Source organism: Podarcis cretensis (genome assembly GCF_951804945.1).
Source record: "Podarcis cretensis genome assembly, chromosome: 8".
NCBI lineage: Eukaryota > Metazoa > Chordata > Lepidosauria > Squamata > Lacertidae > Podarcis > Podarcis cretensis.
Window position 1 is genome coordinate 35478331 of NC_137177.1, and position 25484 is coordinate 35503814.

Sequence of the window (25484 nt, forward strand, 5' to 3'; positions counted from 1 at the left end):
GCTGGATGTCACATCACCCTAGGATGAGAGGGGTAGGGTTGCATGTAACAATAAATTGGTCAGCTCGGTAAGATAGTCCAATGTGATTATTTTCATCCTCTCCCCAGTATTGCAGAGGTTGAGGACAAGAGAGAGGAAGAGGTGTTTGGACCCACAGTGCTCTCACTCCCAGTTGTAGTACAGCAACCCAGCTCCCTGCTCGCTTCACCTGTCCCTGGCATTTTGAAAGCAAGCTCTGAAGTGGCTCCTCTTCATGCCGCTTCTGCATTGCCTTCTCCTGCCAGCTGGGACTTGCCAAGCACAAGCTAATGCAAAAGGCAGCTCAGGCTTGTTTGCTTTCTGTGCTCAGCCCCCTAGCTCCATCGACAGCTGCTTTTGCCCCTTCTGCAGTATGAAACATTTATGAAAAGCAGAAACACTCTGCCAGGGAGCTTTGCAATTGCTTTCGCTGGAAGCACGGGGGAAGGAGGGCCGTTTCAGGTGAAGCAAGCAGGCCAGCAAATCAATGAGACAGCAAACGGGATAATTTACGTCCTTCTCTGGGGACGAATTTTGCCTCTCCCTTCCTACTCTCCAGCTTCCTGGCCAAAGGACTTTCTGGTTTCTTGTAGACAAGATGTGCACAGAGGGGTACAAAACAAAGCTGTTGAACAGCCAGCCCTACAAAAGTAGCTTTGCAAGCTGACATATTCTGCAATAACTTATTAATTGCTTTATGTTGAGAGCTTAGGCAGAAGGAACAAATCTAAGGCTCCCCCTTCCATTCCTATCAGCCTTCCATTGATTTGGTATTATAGGGGTTTCCAAATCAGATGGTCTGGCTTCCAGGCCAGCTCGCCATCACTTCAATCCAGAGCTGATAGGCATCTGCATAAATTTCATGGGCGGGAACATGCTTATTGGAGTGGAATACTTCCTTGGATAGCTCAGCTGGTAGAACACAAGACTCTTAATCTCAGGGTTGTGGGTTTGAGCCCCATGTTGGGCAAAAAGACTCCTGCATTGCAGGGGTTGGACCAGATGACCCTCGTGGTCCCTTCCAATGTTAGGATTCTCTGATTCTCTGAACACAATACTCCACTTTTGCAGGGATGTTTTGAGCTGATCCTACACAGTCTTGGTGCAACCTGGTCTTGGACTACAGCTCCCATCTGTCCTAGCATCATGTGATGCCTGTTGGGACTGATGGGAATTGTAGGCCAAAACCTCTGACCTGATGCAGCAGGGTGAGGAAGGCTGCTCTATCACCTGAACTGAGTTGCAGGGCTGATGATTTGGCCATGTTAATCTCTCCAAAAAAGCCTTCCTCAAAGAGGAGAACCAGCACCAAGGCCTCGGTTACAAGCACAAGGCAGCATTTCCTCTTGAATCTAATCTTTACCAAGAGCGTAGAAATGTGTCCTCTTTTCGGAGCGTGTTACGGGGACAGAGATGGGTCATTTGCACTGCTGCCCTTTCCTGCTACAGCCGTCACATCGTGTTTGCAACGCGCAAGCAGAAAGCCTGCCAATTCAAGCACACTAAAGCACAGAGGCAGTTGTGGGAAATGCTGCCATCCCCTCCGTTTGTCACCGGTGCCCAGCCTGGATTCTGAGATGAAGGAATTTTCCACTGCCCTCCTCTTCCCCACCACCCTTGTGTGTGTGCCCTGCCAAACAAACACCTGCTTTTTGCTTGCTAGCAGACAGGGCTGCCTTCCAGCCCCTTCGCACAAGTGACGCTCCAAAACTACTTTGCTTAAAACAGAATTGTGTAATCTTTGAGGTCAGCCAGCCCACCCTTTGACTTGCCACCTGAAATAATTCCTCAGGAGGTTATAACGTATAACAGGTAGGCAGTGGACTACAACTCCCATCATTCCCAGAAAGCATGGCCTATAATCAGGGGTGGCTAGGAGGGCAAACATATTGGCTACTACTAGTCTATCCCGATGGGCAACTCACTGGTGCAAGCTGAGCAACTATAGGTAAAGGTAAAGGGACCCCTGACCATTAGGTCCAGTCGTGGCCGACTCTGGGGTTGTGGCACTCATCTCGCTTTATTGGCCGAGGGAACCGGCGTACAGCTTCCGGGTCATGTGGCCAGCATGACTAAGCCGCTTCTGGCGAACCAGAGCAGCACACGGAAATGCCGTTTACCTTCCCGCCGGAGCGGTACCTATTTATTTACTTGCACTTTGACGTGCTTTCGAACTGCTAGGTTAGCAGGAGCAGGGACCGAGCAATGGGAGCTCATGCCGTTGCGGGGATTCGAACTGCCGACCTTCTGATTGGCAAGTCCTAGGCTCTGTGGTTTAACCCACAGGCGCCACCTGAGCAACTATAGATATTAGTTATTTGGAGAGCCTTTGCTGTATTATCCTTGTGGCCATGAAGCCTCTGGTGCTATTGGTTGAGCTGCTGTGAGGCCATGGAACGTTCATATTTGCTGTGTTTTGGTTGGTTTTAATCTGCCAATAATTAACTTTATCAGAAATGTTGACAGAACCCTAAAGACTCCACAAAACATTTTTTTTTCCAAATAATATTTATTCAAATTAAAAAAAAAAAAATTACGAAAAGGAACACAGAATACAGAAACACAACATATCCAAAAGAAAAGTAAAATAAAAAGATAAAAAGCAAAAAACAGCCAAAAAGAAAAAAAGAAGAAGAAAATACAATCAAAAAAACCAACTTTAATATAGTTCCCTTTCTTAACTTATTTCCTTGACCTCCTCATACCCCCCCTCTTTGTATTCTACTTCAAATAGATATTTCAGCAAATCCTTCATCCTTGTTTTTATCCTTATAACTTATCTTAACATACTGTAATTTTCCATTCTGTCTTTTACCAATTAACCACTTTTACTTTATTTAATCTTATTTCTCATTTAAAACTTATATATCTGAACTTATTCTCTTAAGACGTTTCCCCTGAGATCATAGAAATTCCATTCCACGATTTTCCCATCTCTCATTAAAAGAAAAAAAGAAAGAAAAAAGATATACACTTTAGATTCCCAATTTTTCTTTCACCAACTCCCCTCCCCGGTCTCGGCCCCTACCAACAGTTCCATCAATAAAAGTCCATCAACCCAGAGATCTTAAGTCCGAGGCTCTTAGCTCTCTTTCATGTCCCCTCTGCCGATCTTTTTGATAGTCTTTGGTGTTAAAAGACAAATCTCGGGGGAGCTCCAACCCAACAGTAGTCATATTCCTTATTAGCAAGTTTGCCAGGCTTCCATAGTTGAAGGTAGGGCCCATAGAATATTCCGAATCTTGTTTCACACTCCTGCCAAATCCAAAGGCCCCAAAGACTCCAATCTCCACCTGGCTCAGATTCACATCCCAAAAGTTACCCGATCCCCACATAGGGTGATCTCTCCATCCCTCATTTTCCACCCCAAGCCAGGCTCTCACCTCCAAAGACTGGCTTCTCCAAAACAGCCTGAGATAGAGGGAGTGAATAGTTTCCCTCATATTCACTCCCTCTAATGCGGCTGATATTTTATAACACTTCCGTCACCATCATGCCTGTCCCAGTTATTTTGTTTTCAGTTGGCGGGGAGGAATAATGTTTGTTTCTTCAGTTGTGATATAAAAATATGTACAAATGCCAATAATAGACCTTGACAGAATAACACCAAAGAGACAGCCAGAGAAGGTCTAAAGCAGCCTTCGCCAACCTTGTGCCCTCCCAATGTTTTGGACTACAGTCCCCTTCAGCCCTAGCATCATATGGCTGTGCTGCTGTGGCTGCTGGGAGTTGTAGTTCAAAACATCTGGTGGGCACCAGGTTGGGGGAGATAGGTCTACATTTTTAATGAGGAGACAACTAAGGAGTGACATGGAGCATTCTGCACAAATACAGTTCCATGTAGTTAAACTTCATGTCGGATTGGGGTGAGATGGGAGCTGGCAGGCGCTACCTTTTTATTTCCAGCTGCACTCCCTTGCAGACCTTGGCCTGGTTAAGGGAGCTGAGTCAGCCACAGCTCCTTGGTCAGGGCCCCAGGCGGTTCACGGTTTGCCGCAGGAACAAATGGTGTTCAGGCGATACTCCTGGTTGCCCTTCTGGAAGGCAGAGGGACCTGTGATGCTTTTTCTCCCCCTCAGGGGTGATCGCCCTGTTCTGCAGGCAGTACGACATCATCAAAGACAACGAACCAAATAACAACAAGGAGAAAACCAAGAGCACCTCAGAAAACAGCACCCCCGAACACCAGAGCGGGGGCCTCCTGCGTAGCAAGGTGAGAAGGGCCAGGAATTGGGGAGGGAGAGGCAAGGCAACCAACCTCTCTAAAAGTAGCCTTTGCTTTGACTGGAGCTGAAAGTCCATGTTCTGCCTCTGAACACACAACCAGCCCAGTGACAGCCATGGGCACCATGGCAGCCTCAAAAAATACCCTGGTGGCTGCCAAGGTGCCATGCCCCTCCTGGTTTTTTTTATTTTAAATTGAGTTTAAAGTTTTACTTTTAAATTGAGATGTATGCGCCTTGGGTGTGTGTGTCTGCTTCCTACTTTTTTCTCTCTGTTTAATTTGCTTGGGGCGATAGTGGCACCATGTGAGATCTCAATATCTTGTGAGATTTCAGTGAGATCTCTCAAGATCTTTCTGGAAATCGACACCAATGTTGGCAGAGGTGGTGGAGCGAGCAGTGTGCCCACAGGGGAGCTGCTTCAGGGGTTTCTGCCACCCGAGGTGGCTCCTTTACCCTGCCTCATGGGTGAGCTGGACCTACCGTATTTTTCGCTCTATAACACGCACCCGACCATAACACGCACGTAGTTTTTAGAGGAGGAAAATCCGTAGGCATGCCGCCCGTAGGCATTCGCTCCATAACACGCACAGACATTTCCCCTTACTTTCTAGGAGGAAAAAAGTGAGTGTTATGGTGCAAAAAATACAGTAAGTCACAGCAAAACCTTACCAGGGAGTGATCCACCCATAACAACCAGGTGATAATCAACAGCCCCCCCCCAAAAAAAATCCTGTTGGATCCTTCTCCATCTCGCTAAAGTAAAAACCAGATTTAGAATATGACTTGCAATATGTCAAGTGCATGAGGGGTTGAGACAGCCCCCTGGTTGTCACAGCAGCCATCAAGTCCTGAGCTAGCCCAGACAAGGCAGTATTGACATGGATATTGAAGACCCCCAAAGCTAGTGTCCTGGGATTCTCCACACCACACCAGAGACCACCTCTGGCAGCTCAGTCAGGGAGGCAGCTGGGTGGACACCAGCAAGACCACTGTCCTGTCCCTGCAGCCCAACACAATATACAAACCCTCACATCCAGCTCCTAGGTGGACTGGCCAATATGTGCCAAGTCAGTTATCTCAGTTCAGTGCTTCTGTAGGCACTGGCCAGAACCCTGGAGGGGTTAACATTTCCCTGAGCAATCAGTTCAAAGGCTTCTGGCACCGTTTCCATTTTATTTCTGGAAAGAACAGAGCTAGAGAGACACTCAGGTTTTCAAAAACAGAAAGCGAGACTCAAGGAAGGAGCTTGGAATATCCACCAGGTAGGGTGGGGGATGCTGTCAAAGGCCAACTAAGGGTTAGGGTTTGCCTCTAATGGACCAAACTTCATAAAATCTTCTTCACCTCTACTAATTGTGGTGATGCTTCCAGCTTCCCTGTGCCGTAGCCATTTGCCCTTGCCAGCCATGACCCTGCATCAACTTTTGACAAACCTCCTTCATGTTCTGCTAACTCTGCTGTTGAAGGAATTATTCATGCCACAGTGACAGCCTCTTCAGTAGCAGAAAAAGTCACTTAAGGACACATAAGGGCCCCCCACCATGTTGGAAAACCTCAGTGTGTTAATCAAAGGGACAATGACAATTGCACAACTCCAGGTGTTTCCAAAGGAAGTCAGGAAGGGAGATACTTTCTCACGGCAGCTCCAAGGGGGGTCACATGAATGCCCCATTGACACAACTGGTGAGCTTCACCCAGTCTTTCTGGTCTGGTGCTAAAATGCTGAATCAAGAGTTTTTTTATTGATGGCATTTTGCTTTGGCTTGACTGTATGTTGTAAAGCTGCCCTGGGAAAGAAAAATCTTTAGAACAGAAGGGTATAAATCTATTAACAAATAACACTTATAAGCCTTTGGAAGAGTATCTCTCTCTCTCTCTCTCTCTCTCTCTCTCTCTCTCTCTCCCCCCCCCCCCCCCCCAAGAGAGAAATAGGGGAAATGCTCCTTCAAAGATGGTGCCTGCTGAGGTGCATGCAACATCCCAAAACAAAAGAAACACATTTTCTTCAGAATTATAGTTACTAACTATAGTGGCATTCTCCAGTTAATTTTGGACCACAACTTCCATCAGAATTGCTGGAGGGCACCAGGCTGGCAAACACTGATTTATACAGATTTAGTGTGAAAGGTGGATTGTATTTCAGATGGAAGTGAAATACACACCATCTGTTTAATCCTAGCTTCACCTCCAGCCCTCAGACTACAGATTCTCCATTTTCCCCAGGGTGTATTGACTTCACATTCCTGGGTACCTTATAATTCTCTCTTTTTCTCTCTTTCTCTCTCCTCTAGTTTCCAAAAAACAAGCCCTCAGTGAATATCATTGAAGCATGACAGCCTGATGGATGGACTCCGTTTCTCCTTCTCTGTCTCTTTCCCTCCCTCCCTCCAAGATTTGGCAACTGGGGAAGTGAAAGGTTTTCAGAGCTGTTTGAAAAGAGTTCTGTTCAGCTGCTGCAGACTGTAGCACAAGCCTTTCCTTCCATACCCTGGAGGAAAAAAACCAACAAGCCCATCTCCATGTGGGATAGAAAAGAAACTCGGTAATGTACTGAGCTACAGTGTACTTTGAACTAGGCTGTGTCCCACACACCAACAAATGGGCATTTGCTGGTGGGGCTAGGAGGAGCGTCATCTTTCACCTTGACCGTCTGTCTCTGTCTTGTCCTGAAACATTCGTCTCTTGGGAAATGCTCCAGCTCATTCCTGGTTTGCTTTCTTCTTACCACAGCTCAGTTTTTCAGTAGGAAATGCTATTCTGGATTCCAGACACGACTGCCTCCATCTCTTCGTGACAACGCTGGAGAACGCTCTGTCCCCTCTGACCACAGACCAAACCAATGACTTTGGCTAGAAATCCCACCCAGACGTCTTGCCATTTGTGCTTTAAGTAGAAACAACTGTTTGCAGGCATTCAATTTTGTGTCTTTAATACAGTCTCTGGCAATCTGGTGCCTACCAGCTATTTTGGACTACAAGTCCCATCAGTCCCAGCTAGCCAACAAAGTGAGCTGTCGTCCCAAACAGCTGGTGGGCATTAGGTTAGCGAAGGCTGCTTTAAACAAAGAGACAAAGAAACCAGAAGCACACATTTTTCCACCTGGACTCTCAGGACTCCGCTAGCTGCTTATTATAAGTTACTTTGAGCAGTTGTGAGTTTCTTATTTCCCCCCAAGTTTTGGTGTACGGTATATTTAATGTTGTTTCTCCAACTGGATAACCAACAGAGAATGCAAAAAAGAAAAAAAAACCACACACACACAAAAAAACCCCTAACCCCAAATCTTCCAGTTCTGTAGAACAGCAAAGAAATCTGACGACGACTATAGACAAGAATGGTGGAAACATCTGGTGTTTTTTCCCCAGGGTGAGCCCCATCTAGGCTGCAAACTTGTTTTGGTTTTATTCCACTTTATTGTCATGGCTTTTCCAAAGAATCCTGAGAATACTAGTTTGGTGAGGAGCTGGAGATTATACAAATTCAGAAGAACCTTGCTGAGCCAGGCCTGAGGTGTGGTCTTGGGAGTGGGGAACCTGTGGCCCTCTAGATGCTACTGACTACAACTCCCACCATCCCTGACGGATGGCCAGGCTGGCTGCAGGGGCTGATGGGATCTGCCATCAGCCAACAGGTCCCAAGTCCCTGGGCTACCTAGTTGGGAATTCATTTTCCAGTTGTGGGCAGCCCGGAGCCAATTAAGAAGCCCACAAGCAGGGCACAACTGTGGTGGTGGCCCTCCTCTCTTGCTGGCCCCTTGTAGCTAGTCCTGCCTGTGGACATGGGGGATTGATTTTATGCCTGTAAAGCTAATCACCAGTGACAGCTTGGCCCCTCCATGGATTCCCCCAGTCCTTAACTAAGGGGATGAAAGCTGGTGACCACCATTAGCAGATGCCTGGAGGGAATTATCCTCTGTGTGAAGAAGCCCTGCTTTCTTTCCCCTCTGCTAAAATCACTGTCACTTTTATTGGATGACCCTCTAGTTTTAGTGCAGGGAATTATCTGTTGCCGATGCCAAGGCCCATCATCACCAAAATTGATAGATGTCAACTACGATTCCCAGGGGTTCCCTGGAAAACAGGAAATGGCTGTGAAACCTGTTGTAATCTGCTCTTTGGATCTGTGCTTATCAAACCATTTCTTCTTAGCCAGGCCTGATGTAATCTGCCCACAGTGTGCCAAAGCAGCTACACTTCGATCCTTGAAAACAAACAAACACACCAATTTAATTCGCATTGTGCCAAGATTGCTTGATGCAAAGTCAAGCACCTTTGTATAGGGGAGCCTCGCACCAACATGGGATGGCTGCTCTGCAAGTCATCCCAGCAACTTTGTCAGTGCAGGGGTGGATTTGGGGCTCTCAAATTTCAGTGGCACCCTGTGCAATGCTAAAATTTGGCACACCCCCCCCCCCGCCTCTTGCACTCATTTCTATGGTACTGTTGTGGCATCCCTTGAAGTGCAGTGTCCAGGGCGACTGCACTGCTTTTCAGTGCATGAGAGGCCACAGAGGCCAAAGCCTCTCAGACAGGAGCTGAAATTGGTTGGAGAGGGGAAAACTCCATGTAGAAACTCACTCCAACTAGCCAGCAAAAGCTCAAGGTGGTTCATCCTCCTTTATGGATGCTGTTGGATTTAGGGGGTGGGCTGTGGTTGTTTTTAATGGGGCTGTAAATTATGAATTTTGTCATTACTTAGCATCACTGCCTTATTGTGTCTTATCAACGAGACTTACTTTTTTTAATCCCTTAAAAATGTCTTCTACAAAATCAAAATGTGAGAATCATCAATTTGGTTCAGTTACTTGAACCTGACCTTTCCTTTCTCAGAGCAATATTTTGGCCTCACAACAACCCTGTGAGGTAGGTTAAGCTGTGACACACCCAAGGCCTCCAAGTATCCTTCATTGCTGAGCAAGGATTTGAATGTGATATGCACCAGGAATATGTGCATGATCAATGCATGTAGCAGGGGGAGCTAGACTAAAAAAACCAGGCACAGTTCTTGTGTGTAGGAAGCCAGACGTGTTCACCAACTGGAATTTCAAAAAACTTGCCTCATTCTGAGTTGGAGTTCTGACCCCAAACCCATCTGGTGTGCTGTAGGGTAGTCATCTCACCCACAGTATAATAAGGGCAAGGCATATCCTAGATTCTCTTTTCCATTATTTCTTTCTTGCCCCTAGGGTTAATCAAATTGCCAGATTCCTGCCTTGGTCTTTCCAGACAGAAAGGTGGGAGAAGTGGTGGACAATTTTCGGCAATTAATAAGTTTTTCATGGCTGAAAGTGGACAGATCTGTGCATGTGGCAATGCTGTGGAAGGTGATAAGGGAGGAGCAGGAGGAAGATTCCCTTGTTGTGCTTCAGTATTAAGCCCTCTGCATGTTGCTCCAGGAAGCCTTGCATCCACGCTGGGAGAAGAGATGGGCTTCTGATTGCTCATTCAAAATGCCAAGTTGGCTTGGTCTGAGGTTTAATTCCTCCTCTGCTGAGCTCAATAACTGGCCTATCAGGGGAGTTCGGTTCCACGGTTGGCCTGGTTCACACATAACACTAAGCCACAATTTATTAAACTATACATTATTAACCATGGTTTTTGCTTGACCATCCTAATCTTGCCAAGCAACTTAATGATGGTCAACTACCAGCAAATCATGGGGGTTGGCTTACAAGCCTTGAATAGTTTTAACCATGGCTTTGGTGTTATGTGCATACTCAGGACCCGTCCTTAATCATGGTTTGCTTTGCCCCATCACTCAGACATGTGGCAAGTTACATGTGGCAAGTGGCAAGTTACAAAGGTGTGAGGCAAGAGCGGGTGGAAAACATACTAAACTTTGAAGAAACAAACAAAGGATTAGTGTTTTATGTGCAAACTAGCCGGGAGGGAGGGAGAAGGGCTTGTATGCATAGTGATTACCAGACAGAGCTGTGACTACAGGTTGGGATGCCACTGTCTTCCCTGACCCTGCTCCTGTGCATGTAACAATAACCCTGCCCACACTCCGCGTTCCCAAATTAATAAGGGATGTATTATTTCTTGGCACACTGATAAAGCCATGGAATCCATTCCACTTGCTAAATGTCTGCATGTCAGGCTCAAGGCACAGGAGACAAGGAAGAAGAAAGGAAGAAAAAGGAGTCAGTCAGACTCAGATCTCTGCTTCAGATTTTTCTTCAGTCACAAAACTCTGTGTCTGGCCTGAACAAGACACTAGCAGCTAGCTCACTATCCTTCCCCTCAACATCTAATTGGTTGCCTAGGGATAATACTGGCCTTTTAGTGGAGGATAAATCAGGAATCCCCATGTTGAGACTGTGTGCATCACTTAATGCCCGTTTGTCAGAGGAAAGAGAGAGAGGCTGTTCTGCTCATACCCTTCTTTGGGGCTTCTTTGGGGCCTTTTGCTGGCTCACAGTGAGAGTTAGGCTGCTGGCCTGGATGGACACACCCTGGAACCATCCAGCAAGGCTCTTCAAGCCCACTTTGCAGGGTTGCTGTAAGGACTGTGGAGATAACAAGTCTGACAAAGTGCTTTGGTCTCTCTAAAGCATGGTATCAATGCTAGGTAGTGTTCCTAGAGATGATGTATCCATGATGACATGACCGCCTCCTTTTTTGCATTGCTGTGTTTTTCCTGCTTCCAGGCCCTCCTCAGTCCCCCTCATCTCTGCCTTCACTGAGCTCAGGAAGGGCCTGCTCATCTGCAGGTGGAGAAGTCTAGTTGCTTCAGTTTCTGTCATAGTGTTAATGTGCCTCTTCAAAATTGTGTCTCTTCTCATCGGTGACTAAGTCAGCGCCTGCTCTAAAGCTTCCAACATCCACGCAAAGCCACTTGCAACCAGCCCCTCCCATCGACTTCCACACAAGGTGCCGGCAGATGGCATCCCGCACCATCCTGGTGCTTTCCAGAGGTTTTGGACTACAATTTCCATCATGCTGGCTGTAGAGTGCTGAGGATGCTGGGGACGCAGCTGGGCTGACAGGGGCTAATGGGAGTTGTTGTCCAGAACCACCTAATTAACAGCTACTCACAACGTGTTGCAAAACAGAGGAAAGGCCTAACTCCCCTCAGTTCTTGCCAAAACAATGGCCGAGAGCAGATTGTCTGCCTTGTTAGACACAGAAAGGTTGTTACCTGTGATAACAGTTTTGAGCAATAAACCATGTTTTTAAATGTACAGTGACAGGAACATCTCCTTTGAGTGTAAAGAGATCGATATTTCGAAAGGTCGCTGATCCTCAGTCTGGCCTTGTGAAAAACATGATATATTGGGGTTTGGGGTTTTTTGCATGGGGAGATGGGAGCTTTCTTAGCCAGATTTCGAAGGGTTCATTTTCTGAAATGGCAGATTCATGGGATGAGACTTTCCCAAAATAAGCACACAGTAACACCTTGTACAGGAGTTCTTCGGATCGTACAGTTTGAGTTAGCAAGTAGCAAGGGAGGCTTCCTGCAGTAAAACAAAAACAACTCCCTGCACATAGAAATGTAGCTTTTCAGGGCTAGCCTAGAACTTCGCTCTCTGATATGTTCACTTCCCACAGAGGCACAATTTTTGAGATGGGGAAGCATTTCAAACATACCCATAATCTGAACTCCATCCCGAGTGATTTATCTCCCCATGTAAGACATTCCCCACAGGTTTGATATTGCTCTAGTTATTAGGATACTACAGTTTGCTCCCATGATACTCAGCTGTTTCTCAGGCCCCACCCGCAGAGGGAGTGAAAGTAGTTTGGGACTGTGGTTTGATTTAGCACTCCATATTTGGCTGCCAAAGGAAAGCCTCCTTCCAGCTGGACTCCTGAGCAAGCAGTGGACATTCAACCAAATTTGGCTACTTCTCTGTGCTCTATTTGTGGTACCGAGTTTCCACTGGTGTGTGTGCCCCTTGTGTTCCAAGGGCTGCACAGCGACTTCCCCGATCACATCCTTTCATGGCCATTGCCAGGTGTTGGTTGGGTCAGACAGAGGCCAGTAGAGGGCCCGCCAACAGCCATCTTAATTTCCTGCTTGTCTGCCAAAAAGGCTGCGAGCAGGGCTACAAAGCAAGAGCTCACCTCTCACTTCCTCTACACCCCAAAGGGGAGCTGGAGAAAGGGGCACAGGGTTGTGACTTCACTCAGAGGCCCCAGAAGCTAGGAGTAGCACAAAAGAGACAAGACGCTGTCTCTGATCTTCCCAGTACCATGGCTTCCCCCCACCTCTTTTAGGACATACTGTGGAAGGGGGAGGGCAGGATCTCCCATGGCTCATTGGGAACAGGTGAAGGCAGGAGGGGGAGAAAATAAAGAGTGGCAAGGGGGATGCTGAGGCAAACCTGTGGTCCTCCAGGTGTCATTGGGCTACATCACCCATCAACCCCAGACAGCATGGCCAATGGTTAAGAATGATGGCATCTGGTCCTGCAACATCTGGTGGTCAAAGGTTAGCCACAGCAGCTAGGGCAGTGATGGCCAAACTTGGCCCTCCAGCTGTTTTGGGACTACAACTCCCAACATCCCTAGCTAACAGGACCAGTGGTCAGGGATGATGGGAACTGTAGTCCCAAAACAGCTGGAGGGCCAAGTTTGGCCATCACTGAGCTAGTGGGTCCACTGATGGGTCTTACTTCCAGACCTCCTAGAGTATGCCCTCCATATTACAGTGTTTCCGTCCCCCTGGACAGCATAGTATGGCTTGGGAAGTCCCAATCTGGCACATCATCCACCACATGCCTTTTGGACTTCTTGTCAGGACTTCTGCACAGGTCTGACACACCTTAAAGCAGTACAGCTTCCCCTCCCACAACTAGAACCTAAAGTGGGAAAATGGATGTCGAGACTCACCTACCCTTTCCACGTTCAGCATCCAAATTGGCATCCTGCGAGTGGTAAAGTGTTGGGGTGTGCATATTATCCCCTGTAATTGCAGCCTTTTAAAATGTGCGGCAATAAATGCCATTAGCGAGAGAAGAAACAAACACAGGCTGAAAGCAATTCCACGCTTCAGAGAGATGACTGTCAAGCGATCAAAAAGCACCCTCAGAGATCTTTAAAGCAGAGACGCAATCAGAACATGCTGTAGGATACAACAGAGCTGGCTGTATGTGGGGAGATTTCAGGAGGACAGAGATAAAATGCATTAAAATGAGATCCAAGGTGGTACTGCATTATTTGAGAAGAGTATGGACTGAACCACAGGAATGGTTTGTAAGGGATCATGGCAGAGGACTTGCACCATACGTGGAATGTCCCAGGTTCAGTCTCCAAGTAGAGTCTAAAGACCCCTGCCTCAAACCCTTGGGATCCGCTGTCGATTGTTGTTCGAATAAGGGTCTATGTACCAGATTGACTACAACATAACACTCCATGGAAAATGGTAATCTCTCTCCGCTGCCCCGCATTTGTTTCCAACAATTGCCAAGCTCCAGTTCAGAATGGACATCCAATTAAATGTCTTGGCAGGTGGAAAATCCAGATTTCAGCTGTGAGTGATTTTCTGTCCCAGTTCCAGCTGTAGTGCAAATTACATCATTAGAATTCGCCGCCTACTTCCAGCTTTAGGAGTGCATGTGAATGCAATGAAGGAGTGAACTCGCACAATACGGGGACTTCATTTGCAAGCTGGTGCCTCATTTACTGCTTTTAACCATCGGTTTGCAATAACTCAAAGATGCAAAGCTCAATTTTCCTGCCCAGAGAGCTGTGCTGACATGAAAGATAGACACCTCTTGTTAACCTGTGTAGGGCCCAGTGGTGGCCAAAATGCACTTAGGATGTACACAGGGGCATTCAGTATTGCAGGTGTTCTGTGGTTCTACTCTGGCACTCATATGTGGGGACCCAAATGCTTAATTATTGTTATTATTTTATTATTTATATGACGCCCATTTGACTAGGTTGCCCCAACCACTCTGGGCAACTCCCAGCAAAATATACTTAAGAGTACCCACACACCAAGAGTGGGCCCTGATGCACTCTCAATTGATTCAGGCTTTATGCAATTGATTCCAAAAGGACTCAAGAAGATGCTTTGCCATACAGCACAGTAATAGCTTCACAGACTGTTTGCAGGGAGCGGGGGGGGGGGGGGGGAGAGAGACTAATTTCTAGCAATTAGACTGTGACAGTTGCCCTAGAAATATCCCAAGGTGTTTGAAAACACACACAGTCCTCCTTAGAAGCTTTTTGTCAGAGGATGACTGAAGTTCAGCACCTCTGCCTTTGTTCCTTAAAAGGACAATTGACTTCCAGGTCTCCTCCTGCACAAGGCACTACTTGCAAAACTGTCACAGCAGTGGCAGTTTTGGGCAGAGCAACAAACTACTCTCTTTCACACTCCCTCATTGCAATTATTTTTTCCTGCTCCTTCATCCTGTACTTTAAAAAGTCACATTACCTTTTGATATTGGAGGTAGAAAAGTCAAAACACCTTCTCTGTCTCCCCCCTTCCTCATTATGAAGGGGCATTACTTGCAAAGCTATAGTGGCTATTAGCTACCATATTAGCTATTAGCTGTCCAGCACTTTTAAAAAACAAGCTTCAGAGTTGCTCAGTGATACAAAAGGCCAGCACACCGCACACACCTACAAAGTGTCCCATGAGTTGAACCTGAAACAAAATCTTGCAGGAGGTGCTTGTCTTCAGCGTTCAAGCCAGTCTGGAACAGTGATCTTGTTCAGGCCGAGGTGCGTGGGAGGGCATGAGTCTTGGGGATTGACAACTTTAGAAGCAGGGAAGGCAAAAGGGACATTTCCCCCCTTATACCTCCCATTCCCTGGTGACGATTTACCCTTCACTCGAAACCTGTACTTGCTGGAGAGAGGTGAGTCTCATCCAAAGCTCCCTGAAGCTCTGAAAAGGATGAAAACATGCATTTCTCCTACTCCAAAGCTTCCTGTATGACAGAAAAGATCCCATCTCTTCCTCTTGCTCCTTAGCAAGCAGAGAGGGGTACAGGGAGAGGTGGGATCTTGCCTCGAAGACCGGAGTAGCAGGAACACATGCGGTTTCTTTTTTTAGCTAAAATTATTGCACAAGTGAGAGTCTGCCTGAGAGTGGTGGCGGCATTCTCTTTCTGGGGGCAGCAAGCAGTCACACTGGTGTGGTAGTGAGCAGATAACTGATGCTTGCCTCCAAATGTACAGAAATCACTACCTTATTTTTGGGAGGCTCTGTTTTGCTTCCAAATTGATATGTGATAAACCACACAGGTTCCCTCTTTAAGGGAATGATGCAGCACTGAAGGACGTTGATTTGTTCTGAGCCCATCTGTAAGACCCATTTCACAGACAGGAAGAATAATACCTCTCATTCACCCCTAAAGGTCCTCTCCATCTCTCACTACTTGAGGTCTTGGCAACTGAATGTGTAAGCTGCCACGATTACAAAACTCTTGTGTGTAATGTGAAATGAATGCTTTGCCTGTAACCCTTCATGTCTTAATTCACCTCCAGACTTCTAAAAACGGTACAGAAACATATAACTGAGCTGCACATGCAAACCAGTCAATCACCCACTGGGAGGCAGGGAGGAAGAAAGAGAACACACTGCAAGATATTTCAAAGGCACAAGCATTTATAAATATTGCCACAGCATACAGTATCAAACTGCTTGGTGAAACATCAAAATGCCAAAAATATATAAAACATTTGGTAGAGGACAAGTTCAAGATGAACAAAAAATTCTAACAAAAACAAATTATAAACTGGCCTTAACTTAAAAACTGAAATTAATAATAATAATAATAATAATGAAGCTGACAATCAACTTTGAAGCGCAGATAAAAGACAACTTAATTTCAATGGTGAGACACTTCTAGCTTGGGATAGGGCTGCGCCTGAAGCGATCAGGGACACTCTCAAAACGACGGAGGTTGCGATTGTTCCTATCGACCCACTGGTCAAGGGAACATCTGTGGGCTGTATTCTTAGCTCGCTGTGCATAGTTCCTGCAGGTTAGGGGTAGAACAACAATAAGTATAAATCAATGTAAAGCAAGTGCAAATGCAAAGGAGGCACCCCATCCCACCCACCCTGAATCCCATCTGTCCTTTGGAAGATTTTCTTCTACTACACTTTGCTGAATCAGTCAGTATGTAGACCAGCACTGTTTCCGACAGAGGTAAGCCAGGGGCATCTGGGAAGCCCCCAACCAGGACACAAAAGCAATAGTCCTCCCCTGTTTCATACACCTACGACTGTGGTTGCAAATTACCATTCTGCATTTCTCTCCTATTTCAATGCTGTTTGACCCCAATGTTTGCTATTCCCACCCCCCAAACAGGTAACTGTGACTTAATGCATCTGAAGAGGACTCTAGTGCACAAAAGCTTCTAACAATTGCATCAGTCTTTAAAGTGCCACAAGACTCTTCGTTCAGCAGCTTTTTTACCTTATTGAAAACAGTTTTAAGCAAGTTATTCTGTTTCTTAAGGAGGTAAACCTGCCTCTGGGGTTCTGCTGCCCTTGCCTTCATGAAGAGTGACACAGTACCTTACAGTCAGGTCTGTTGGGTGCGCAAATCTGGGTTCCCCGTAGCGGTTTTCAGCAGTCACGGTCCACATCAGCTGCTGCAACTCATTGACTTCATCTGAAATTTGGCAGAGCAAGGCAATGCAACCCAGTGTGTTTGCATCAGGTACCACAGGGGTAGGTAATGCAATGCCCTCTAGATGTTGTTGGAATTCTGTTCCTATTAGCTCCAGCCACTATGGCCAATGGCTAGGGATGATGGAAGCTGCTGTAGAGGGTACCACATAGGCCACCCCTGAGGTTCAATAAAGTTAAAAGATGCATCTTTGGCACTAGCCACATTCTAGGTCAGCTTTCCCCAACTGGGTGCCCTCTGGCTCTCAACTCCAGACAGCTGAACCATGTATGGCTGAGGCTACTGGGTGCTGGTAGTCCAAAACACGTGGAGGACACCAGACTGGGGAACACTATGCTAGGCAGTATTACACAGAGGAAATCAAATATGTAAAGATCCTATGGTGATGGTCTAAACATGCATGTTGAGATTTGGGGAAGAAATGGCTACTGTGGAAGCACAAATTAAGTTTCCTATGAAATACTGAAACAAACTGTTATTTAGAATGGATCTTCCAAATAAGGATGAGTCATACCAACTCAGGATAAGGGAGGCCTCAGAAGTGTTCTGGACAGCAGGTTGTAGATGCACTGTTTGAAATGCCCCATTATGCTGCTAATGACCTGTAAAAGCTAATTTCCTGAGCGGAGAATTTCAGTCAGGGAAAGGCAGGAAGTAAGAAATCTTTCCACAAACCTATACCCTGCTCTTCCCTGGCTCACTGGAGCAAACAATATCTTCAACACCAGTGATGATTTAGTTGCCTAAAGGCTGTGCAGAAGCGGAGGGTGTCTAGTGTTACTTGCAAAGAGTTGCTAGCAACGGGAGTTTGCCTCCCCATCACAAGCTGGGATATTGAAATAGCTTCCAATGTTTACATTCACCAGCATTTAAAAAGCCCCATAACCGATTCAATGCACCCATGCATGAAGTAAGCCCTAACCTTTAATGTACCCATGTTTTAAAAACCAAGTCAAGGCTCAACTGGAAGACTGGTGAGGTCACTGCCACCCCCCTACTGTCCCCAGAAGCCAGTGAAAGCTGCATGCCCAGGGTAACAACAACAGGTTAACAGGCCCAGTCAGCCACAGTCAAGTCATTCTCTGGCTGCATTCCGGCTGTGCTCTACTTCCTCCACTGTGTTCTGGCACCACCTGCTGGCAAGAAGCAGGAATGACTTTGGCCTTGCATTGTGTTCTCACATATGTGGACACATACCATGGGAGAAGTGCAACATCTATGGTCATAACCCAACCCGCACATACAAGAGGCAATCCTTTGTCCTTGCTTATTTTCCCAGGCTCTCTGCCAGGAGAGCCACACAGCAGCCTAAGTTCTGACTTGTAAGAGGGGCCTCTTTTAGGAGTTAAACCCATCACTCAGCTGTTTTCTGCCTGTCCTTACCAGGCAGTGGCACAAGAAAGGGTCCCCCCTCCTAGTTCCCTCTCCCATTTAGCATTTACTGGTGCACTGTGCCACAGGGAAACTGCTCTCAAGCCATCTCCAGGCTCAAGTGCTTGGAGTGCCCCTGGACCTCCATGACAGATGCAGCCAGAAGATGGTTAAGGGTGCCTCAGGTGTTTGTTCTGCAGAGTGATCAAGGCAAAAATCACACACCAACATAAAGCCTACAGGAAAAATCAGAAGAATGTGGGACTGTTATAGCAAAACTCAGAGCTACTTAAAGAGTCCCCTTTTTGAGCAGCAGCCAAGAGCCTTGATTCCTGCTCTGGCCTAGGATTGCCTCTCCTTCCCATGCCATACCACCAATTCTATGCCTAAAGCTACCCAAGATAATACATGTTTGTGCTAATAAACAAACAGCTTGTGCACATTACACGAAGCATTCATGAGCAATTTTGGTGTGACGTGCCAGAACTCTGAATGTACACGTTGCATATTAATTTGAAAGGCACAGTGAAAAAAGAAAAATAGGATCCTAATTAGAGTTTTCCTTCTGCCCACGTGATTTGTCCTCAATCCATACACTGGAAGCAGCCCAGCATCTTGTTAGTATTGCATGTGCAGAGAGACAGACAGACAGACAGACTGAATGAGTTTGGGCAAGAAGCAGCATAACTGGTCTTCCTGAAAAGGTCTCTTCATTTGCCCCCGAAGAAACCAATAAATAAACCACCATTGGAAGATAGGGGGCAGAGGGGGCTGCCTTCCTCTTTACAACTCCAGGGAGAGTGTCTCGAAGAATCTAAAGGCCAACTAGAACAACCTGTGTCCTTCCCTTGACCTCCATCCTGCCCACCACTAATTTACAATGCAGTGCACACTGGCAGAAAGAACTGGCATCCAGCATCACAAAAGTGCTGCTGAACAAAATGGCCATATGATATTTTGGCAAGAAAGGCAAGTTGCCTGCCCCAGGAGAGTCAGGACACTGTAGCTAGAATTGGGGGGGACGGACTTATGGGATGTGGGTTCAAACCCTTGATCAGCCACAAAGACTTCTCAGACTTTCAGCTCGTTCTTAAGTAAAACTATCTCACAGAGTTTTTTGCAGTAATAAGATGAGTTAATCCCCTGAAAGCCAGGATAAGGGAAAGACATATAAATGCAATAAATAAATATGAGGGAAGGTCAGGTGAAAAACTCCTGTCTCATCCCAATTAGGTTGAGAGGCAGGTACAAAAGCAAAAATTACTGTATTTTTTGCCCTATAGGACACACTTTTTCTCCTCCAAAAATGAAGGGGAAATCTGTGTGCGTCCTATGGGGTGAATGCAGGCTTTCACTGGAGCCTGGAGAGCAAGAGGGGTCGGTGCACACCAACCCCTCTCACTCTCCAGGCTTCAGGAAGCTATCGGCAAGCCTGCAGAGCCCGGCAGGAACTCCCGCGGGCTCCGAAGGCTTGTGGAAAGCTGCCTGCAGCCCGAAGCCCGGGGAGCGCGGCACTGTGCACCCCGGGCTTAGGGCAGCTATCCGCAAGCCTGCAACACCCGGCGGGAGTTCCCACCAGGCACCGCGCTCCCCGGGCTTCGGATAGCAGCAAGCTCCAGGAGCGATGGCGAGGTTGAGCGCAACCTCGCCATCGCTCCCGGACCCCCAGCCCCGAGGCTAAAAACGAAGCCAAGACAGCGAGCGGGATCCATCCCGCTTGCTGTCATGGCTTCTTTGCTCTTTGGGGCTCAGGCGGGGGGGAAATAATTTTTTTCCTTTATTTCTCCCCCCCAAAATAAGTGCACCCTATGGGCCGGTGCGCCCTATAGGGCAAAAAATATGGTAATTGCACAAAATTCCATGCCACCAGGTCTTCAGCTCCAGCAGAGAGAGAAGGGGGGGGGGGAACACTTTCTGAATCAACCCTTACCCAATGGCAACATTTTACGCCAGCAGAAAAAAGGAACCCCAGAAAAAGTTTGATTCCACCTCCAGCTTACCTATGAGTTCAGCATTTTGAGCATGGGCAAGGACAGCATTGATGTATTTTTTCTTGCTGGACTCAAGTTTTGCCTCTTCAATGTATATCCGACTTCGGGGCCTTACAGGACTGGAGGATGGGGGAGAAAATGACAAAACTGCTAAGAATTGCAAAGCCATCTGCTAGACAAATATGATGTGTTACTGAGAGAATTTAAGCACACTAACACTAGAGGGCATGATTTTAGAGGTTGTTCCTTACACCTTGCAATAACTAAGGGGTACTTTCAATCCATAATTTAGCATAAATATACTTTTAGCTATTGATTTTATTCATCTGGCTTTTCATAAACTTGTTTTTAACATTAAATTTTGTTTACTATTTTAATGCATATCTTTTGGAGTCCATTTACAGGTTTAATTTACTGTTCAGCAGCACATACTTTTTAAATTGAACAAATGAAAAATTGTTCCAAGCTTGGGAGGGTATACTTTTTGAAAAATTAAATCTCCCACAATGGTTTTCACAAAAATTAAAAACCCCCATGTAAAGTTTGGTGAAAATCTGTTAAACAACAAAATTATGTGGGGAAGAGGCAATGCTTAGCTCATCTTCAAGAATAAAAAAATTATATCATAAATAAACTATTAAATAAGGCAGAATCAGTTTATACACAAGGCAGCATTACATGGATGCCATAATCTAAATAAGACACATTTCCACAACTCTCTCCATTTGCAAGATGTAAGGCATCATAAGACTGTAGGCATCATGTACCACCAAGATCTCTTGAGAATATTAAATTCCTGGTTTTGAGGAAAGGTTTCTAGCCCTCATTACTGTCAAAGATCTCAGCAAGTGGGCAACACCTTCCATGGTTTGGAATTCCATGTTTCTGCAGGAAAACTGGAAACAGAGCATTGCAGCAGAAGGAAGAAGGGAGAAAGGTGGAAATGGAAGAATATAAACAGAACAATCTGTGTGGTGAACAAGAAACAAGTTTGTCAAGCGGTTTCAGAACCACACTGGTTCTCCTGAAAACTTGGGACATATAAACAACACAAGAAACCCTTTCAGCAGTTAATTGTGTGCTTGCTACTATCTAGTGCAGGCATCCCCAAACTCGGACCTCCAGATGTTTTGGGACTACAACTCCCATCACCCCTAGCTAGCAGGACCAGTGGTCAGGGATGATGGGAATTGTAGTCCCAAAACATCTGGTGGGCCAAGTTTGGGGATGCCTGATCTAGTACAAGGCAAAGGGATACATTATTATTATTATTATTATTATTATTATTATTATAATAATTATAAATGACACATGAAAAGCCCCATCAGGCTTTAGTATTCTTGTGCACATACAAACATCAAACACAACCCCCTCCCACCTAGGGTGCAGAGCTGCACAACAGATGCAGAGGAGAAAGCAGAGCATAGCACACCAAGACTCAAGAAAGCAAGCCTAGCTGTAGACACCAGGAAAAGCGGTGCTGACCAATTTGGCTCTTTGATGCTGGGACCTTCCATATATGCCTTTCTTTGATCACCGATGGATGTGGAACAGGATGATGCAGCTTCTTCATGCAAGCCAGCAGAATCCAAATCTCCTTCAACCTCTTGAGGTAGGCTGTTTGCACTCTCTTCTCCTAGGTCATTTTGATTTAGGGAAGCCGGTTCCTTGCAGGGCCCTTCAGCTCTCTCAGGTTTTGCCATGAGCTGTCTCACTCTTTCCGAGTTATCGTCTACCACTGCCTGAGCAGCTTCTTTATCCAATATCCCAGACACATTGTCATCTTTTTGCAGATTCAAGGCAGCTGTTGCAACTGGCACAGCTTCTGGAAGAACAGAACTGTTTGAATCCAAACCAAATCCAGCTTGGTTTTGAGACCCTGTGCTCAAGTCACTCCCACTTTCTTCTGGACTTTCAGAGTCATTTCTGCAAGCACTTGAACAGACTAAAGGGTCAGCTGGAGACAGTGGCTCTGTTTTTCTAGACTCTAGATCTAGAGTACCAGAAGGTTTAGAAGATCCTAATGAACAAAAAATTCTAACATGTTCTGCATCTGGTTCAAATGCTACGGAATTCGAGGTCTCCGAGCAGCGTGGTTGACTATCTGACAAAAGTTCATCTTCAGCTTCAGAAGTGAGTCCAGTGGAAAAGTCTGAGAGCTCCCCATCTGAAGGATCCAGTAAGCTGTCATCTAGTATGTCATCTGTGTTGCTATTATCAGGCTGTCCATTGGTGGTCACAGAACACACTGCAGAAACTGCTATTCCATTGCTTGATGAGGAAGGATCTGCAAGTGCACCAAAAGGCAAGCAGGAGAGTTTGTGTCTCTTTGTGTCTGGTTGCTCCTCCTCTTGAAAATCTTCGAAGGACCGCTTGCTCCTGGAAACTAAATCATTTAAGAAAGTGACTTTTAGATTTAAACGGGAGCGGAAAGTGCTACTTGCCATGATGCTGTTTGCACTGATTCTTTCTTTCTTTCCTTTTTAAAAGTAACCCTTTGCTACCATGTTCACTCCAGACTAGAAGAAGCCAAGCAAGGGAAATCTATACTCAAGGCTTCCCTTCAGCCAAAGTGGTTCTCAGTTGCCTGTAAGAAAGAACAGGACAAAATAGAAGCTAGTTGAAGAAATCTCATGCTCTCCTTCCCCTGCAACTGCATCTGTGCTAGAAGAAATCTACTCCACTGCAATTGCTCTTCTCCTCTGAAGACTACACTACCTAACAAATGTCTCACTCAGATTCATTACAGCTGTTCTAATAAAACATTATTTAACTCACATACAAATAAGAAAAGCTGACTAAAAAATGAAACAAAGAATTTTTCATAGAGATAGTTAAATGGTATTTTTTTTTCTTACACATACTCCAAAGTTTACATTTTATAAATGTAAATTTAAGAGCCAACATGGGCCAGTGCTAAAGAGTTGGAGATGCTAGATCAGAGATGAGTTCAAAAAGAACTCTATTTTACAATCACCTGTAAATAGGAATACTAGTTATCTACCTTTACATGGTTCTTTGAACCCTTTGCAAAATTAAGGTTTCAGCTTTAAGTACATTTATTTGAAAGCAAGTGTTACTGCTCTCTATGAGGATTGCTTCCAAGTGAGGCAAAAAAACATTGTAAGCAACTGATCAGTCACCTTGCTCTTCCCCACTCCTGCATTATTGAGATCTAAGATACAGCTCACATCCAAACACGATTATATCGGAATTCTGGCTTGTGATTTGTTTGGAACTACTAAACCAATGTTCAGACACAACCCTAGTAGCTCCCAGTAGCACTGCAGGTGCAAGGAGGAGCAATGTTGCCTCATTTGTCTCCCTGTGCACTTGCAGACTGCATATTCACTTTTGTTTTAATACCTGATGTTAGCAGCCCTGAGCCCAGTCTTGGCCAGGGAGAGGGGGGTATAAATAAATTTTTTTATTATTATTAATTTATTATTATTAAAGTGCAAACAAGGCCACTGTCCAATAACAATCAAGTATTTTTAAAACATTAAATTGGAACAAGAAGAAAATTCAGTCACTTTCAGATTTGATACTTTTACAGTTTACAAACACACCAAGATACCGTATTTTTTGCTCTATAAGACTCACTTTTTCCCTCCTAAAAAGTAAGGGGAAATGTGTGTGCGTCTTATGGAGCAAATGCAGGCTGCGCAGCTATCCCAGAAGCCAGAACAGCAAGAGGGATTGCTGCTTTCACTGCGCAGCGATCCTTCTTGCTGTTCTGGCTTCTGAGATTCAGAATATTTTTTTTCTTGTTTTCCTTCTCCAAAAACTAGGTGCGTCTTGTGGTCTGGTGCATCTTATAGAGCGACAAATACGGTAACTTTTAACTTTGTTACAAAGGAACAGAGGAACCTGCCTTAAATGACCAGTTCAGCCAGTTTGTCCCTCAAGCTCAGTATTGTTTACTCTGGCTGGCAGAGACTCTCTAGGGAAGTCTACTTTGAGATTTAAAGTTTCCACAGCATGTACCAGGAAATCTGCACCTCACCAGCTTATGAACAAATGAGCTACTGTTACACTAATCTTTCATGTTACTTTGTATCTGTGGGCAAAACAAGATAGCAACTCTAGACTAAAATGAAGATGTGCTTTAGAATTCATTAAAGCCTGTTGGGGCAACACAACTCTGCTGAATTCTGCTATTTAGGTGATGGGAAATGACCATAATTCAGTGATAGAGCACCACCCCTTTTCTCAGCCTGGCACAGGGACCCCTTAAGGGGAGATGGAGCAAGCTTGTCTTCTGCTGCTCCAGAAGGCAGGACCCGAACCAACTGATTCTAATTGCAAGAAAGGAGATTCTGACTAAACGCTAAGAACTCGCGGATGGTAACAGCTGCTTGACATTGGAATGGACTGCCTGGGAAGCTGGTGGGTTTTCCTTCAATGGAGGTTTTTAAGCAGAGGTTGGGTGGCCATCCTTGCTGAGGGTTGGACTAGATCAGTGTTTCCCAACCTTGTGCCTCCAGCTGTTTTTGGACTACAATTCCCATCATCCCTTGCCACTGGTCTTGCTAGTCAGGGATGATGGGAGTTATAGTTCAAAAACAGCTGGAGGCACAAGGTGAAACACTGGAGTAGATGACCCTTGAGACCCCTGCCAACTCTACAGATCTATGGCCCTTTGTGGAGAGGGTGCAGCACCTGGAAAGACGGGCTAGGGGATAATTGGGGCGGCCGCCTTAGGCACACCAGAAGCGAATCACGTCCTGGGCTACAAAAACAAACCCAACTCCTGCCTCGTTTTTTGCAGTTTCTGCAAAGCGAGGGAGTCTCCCCGCCTCCCTTCCTCGGTGCCTCCCCGCCCCTGCTCCCCACTACGGGTCTCCCCTGCACTTGGCCAGGCCGCCTCGAACCTCCTTCCTTTCCCAGAGCAGTGGCTCAGAGCGCCTCCTTGCACCGCAAGTGCAGCGGGGAGGGAGCGGAAGCCCAGACCAGCCCCCTCCCCACTTAGTCCGCCCCCTCAAACCTTCCCAAAAGAAGAGGTCTGCATTCTACAACGTCACCCCCCAGCGGGGCCCCCTTTATTCCCGGTGAGAGGAGGGCGGCGGCGGCGGCGGAGGGAAAGAGCTGCTTCCCACACTCACCCGCCGCCATCTTGACTTCCCGCAATGAGCCGGATGCGGCGCCTAAGCTCCCTGCCGTCGCTTCTCCGCCTCCTCTACTTTGCACAAGGCTTCAAGGTCGCCGGCCGATTCATCCACCGGCCGCTCTTTCAAGCCCACTCGGAATGAGTCGAGTGAGCCAAAGGCGCAGCCGCAGT

At 46.2% G+C, this 25484-nt stretch overlaps 2 protein-coding genes across 4 annotated transcripts in view; one reads left to right on the top strand and one right to left on the bottom strand.

Annotated features, from left to right (window-relative positions):
• The window catches only part of FNDC5 (fibronectin type III domain containing 5), a 30396-nt gene extending 23235 nt beyond the window's left edge, over positions 1-7161 (top strand). Inside the window, exons 5-6 of the mRNA XM_079988040.1 lie at positions 4098-4231; positions 6536-7161. Coding sequence (XP_079844166.1) covers positions 4098-4231; positions 6536-6577 — 176 coding nt within the window. The 3' untranslated portion in view covers positions 6578-7161. The remainder of the gene's footprint in view (positions 1-4097; positions 4232-6535) is intronic.
• An 8628-nt stretch (positions 7162-15789) lies between these two features.
• Positions 15790-25457, bottom strand: S100PBP (S100P binding protein). Of its 3 annotated transcripts, none has more exons than XM_079989103.1 (5): positions 25309-25453; positions 21689-22790; positions 20213-20322; positions 16727-16823; positions 15790-16182 (listed from the first exon to the last, which is right to left on the bottom strand). In XM_079989103.1, exons 2-5 carry the CDS (start codon positions 22648-22650, stop codon positions 16050-16052), a joined length of 1302 nt encoding a protein of 433 aa, XP_079845229.1. In that variant the 5' UTR covers positions 22651-22790; positions 25309-25453; the 3' UTR covers positions 15790-16049. The 3 variants fall into 3 exon arrangements, with proteins under 3 accessions (XP_079845229.1, XP_079845230.1, XP_079845231.1); XM_079989104.1 differs by lacking the exon at positions 25309-25453 and adding an exon at positions 23737-23782; XM_079989105.1 differs by lacking the exon at positions 16727-16823 and having other exon boundaries at positions 25309-25457.
• Between the last annotated feature and the right edge of the window lie 27 nt (positions 25458-25484).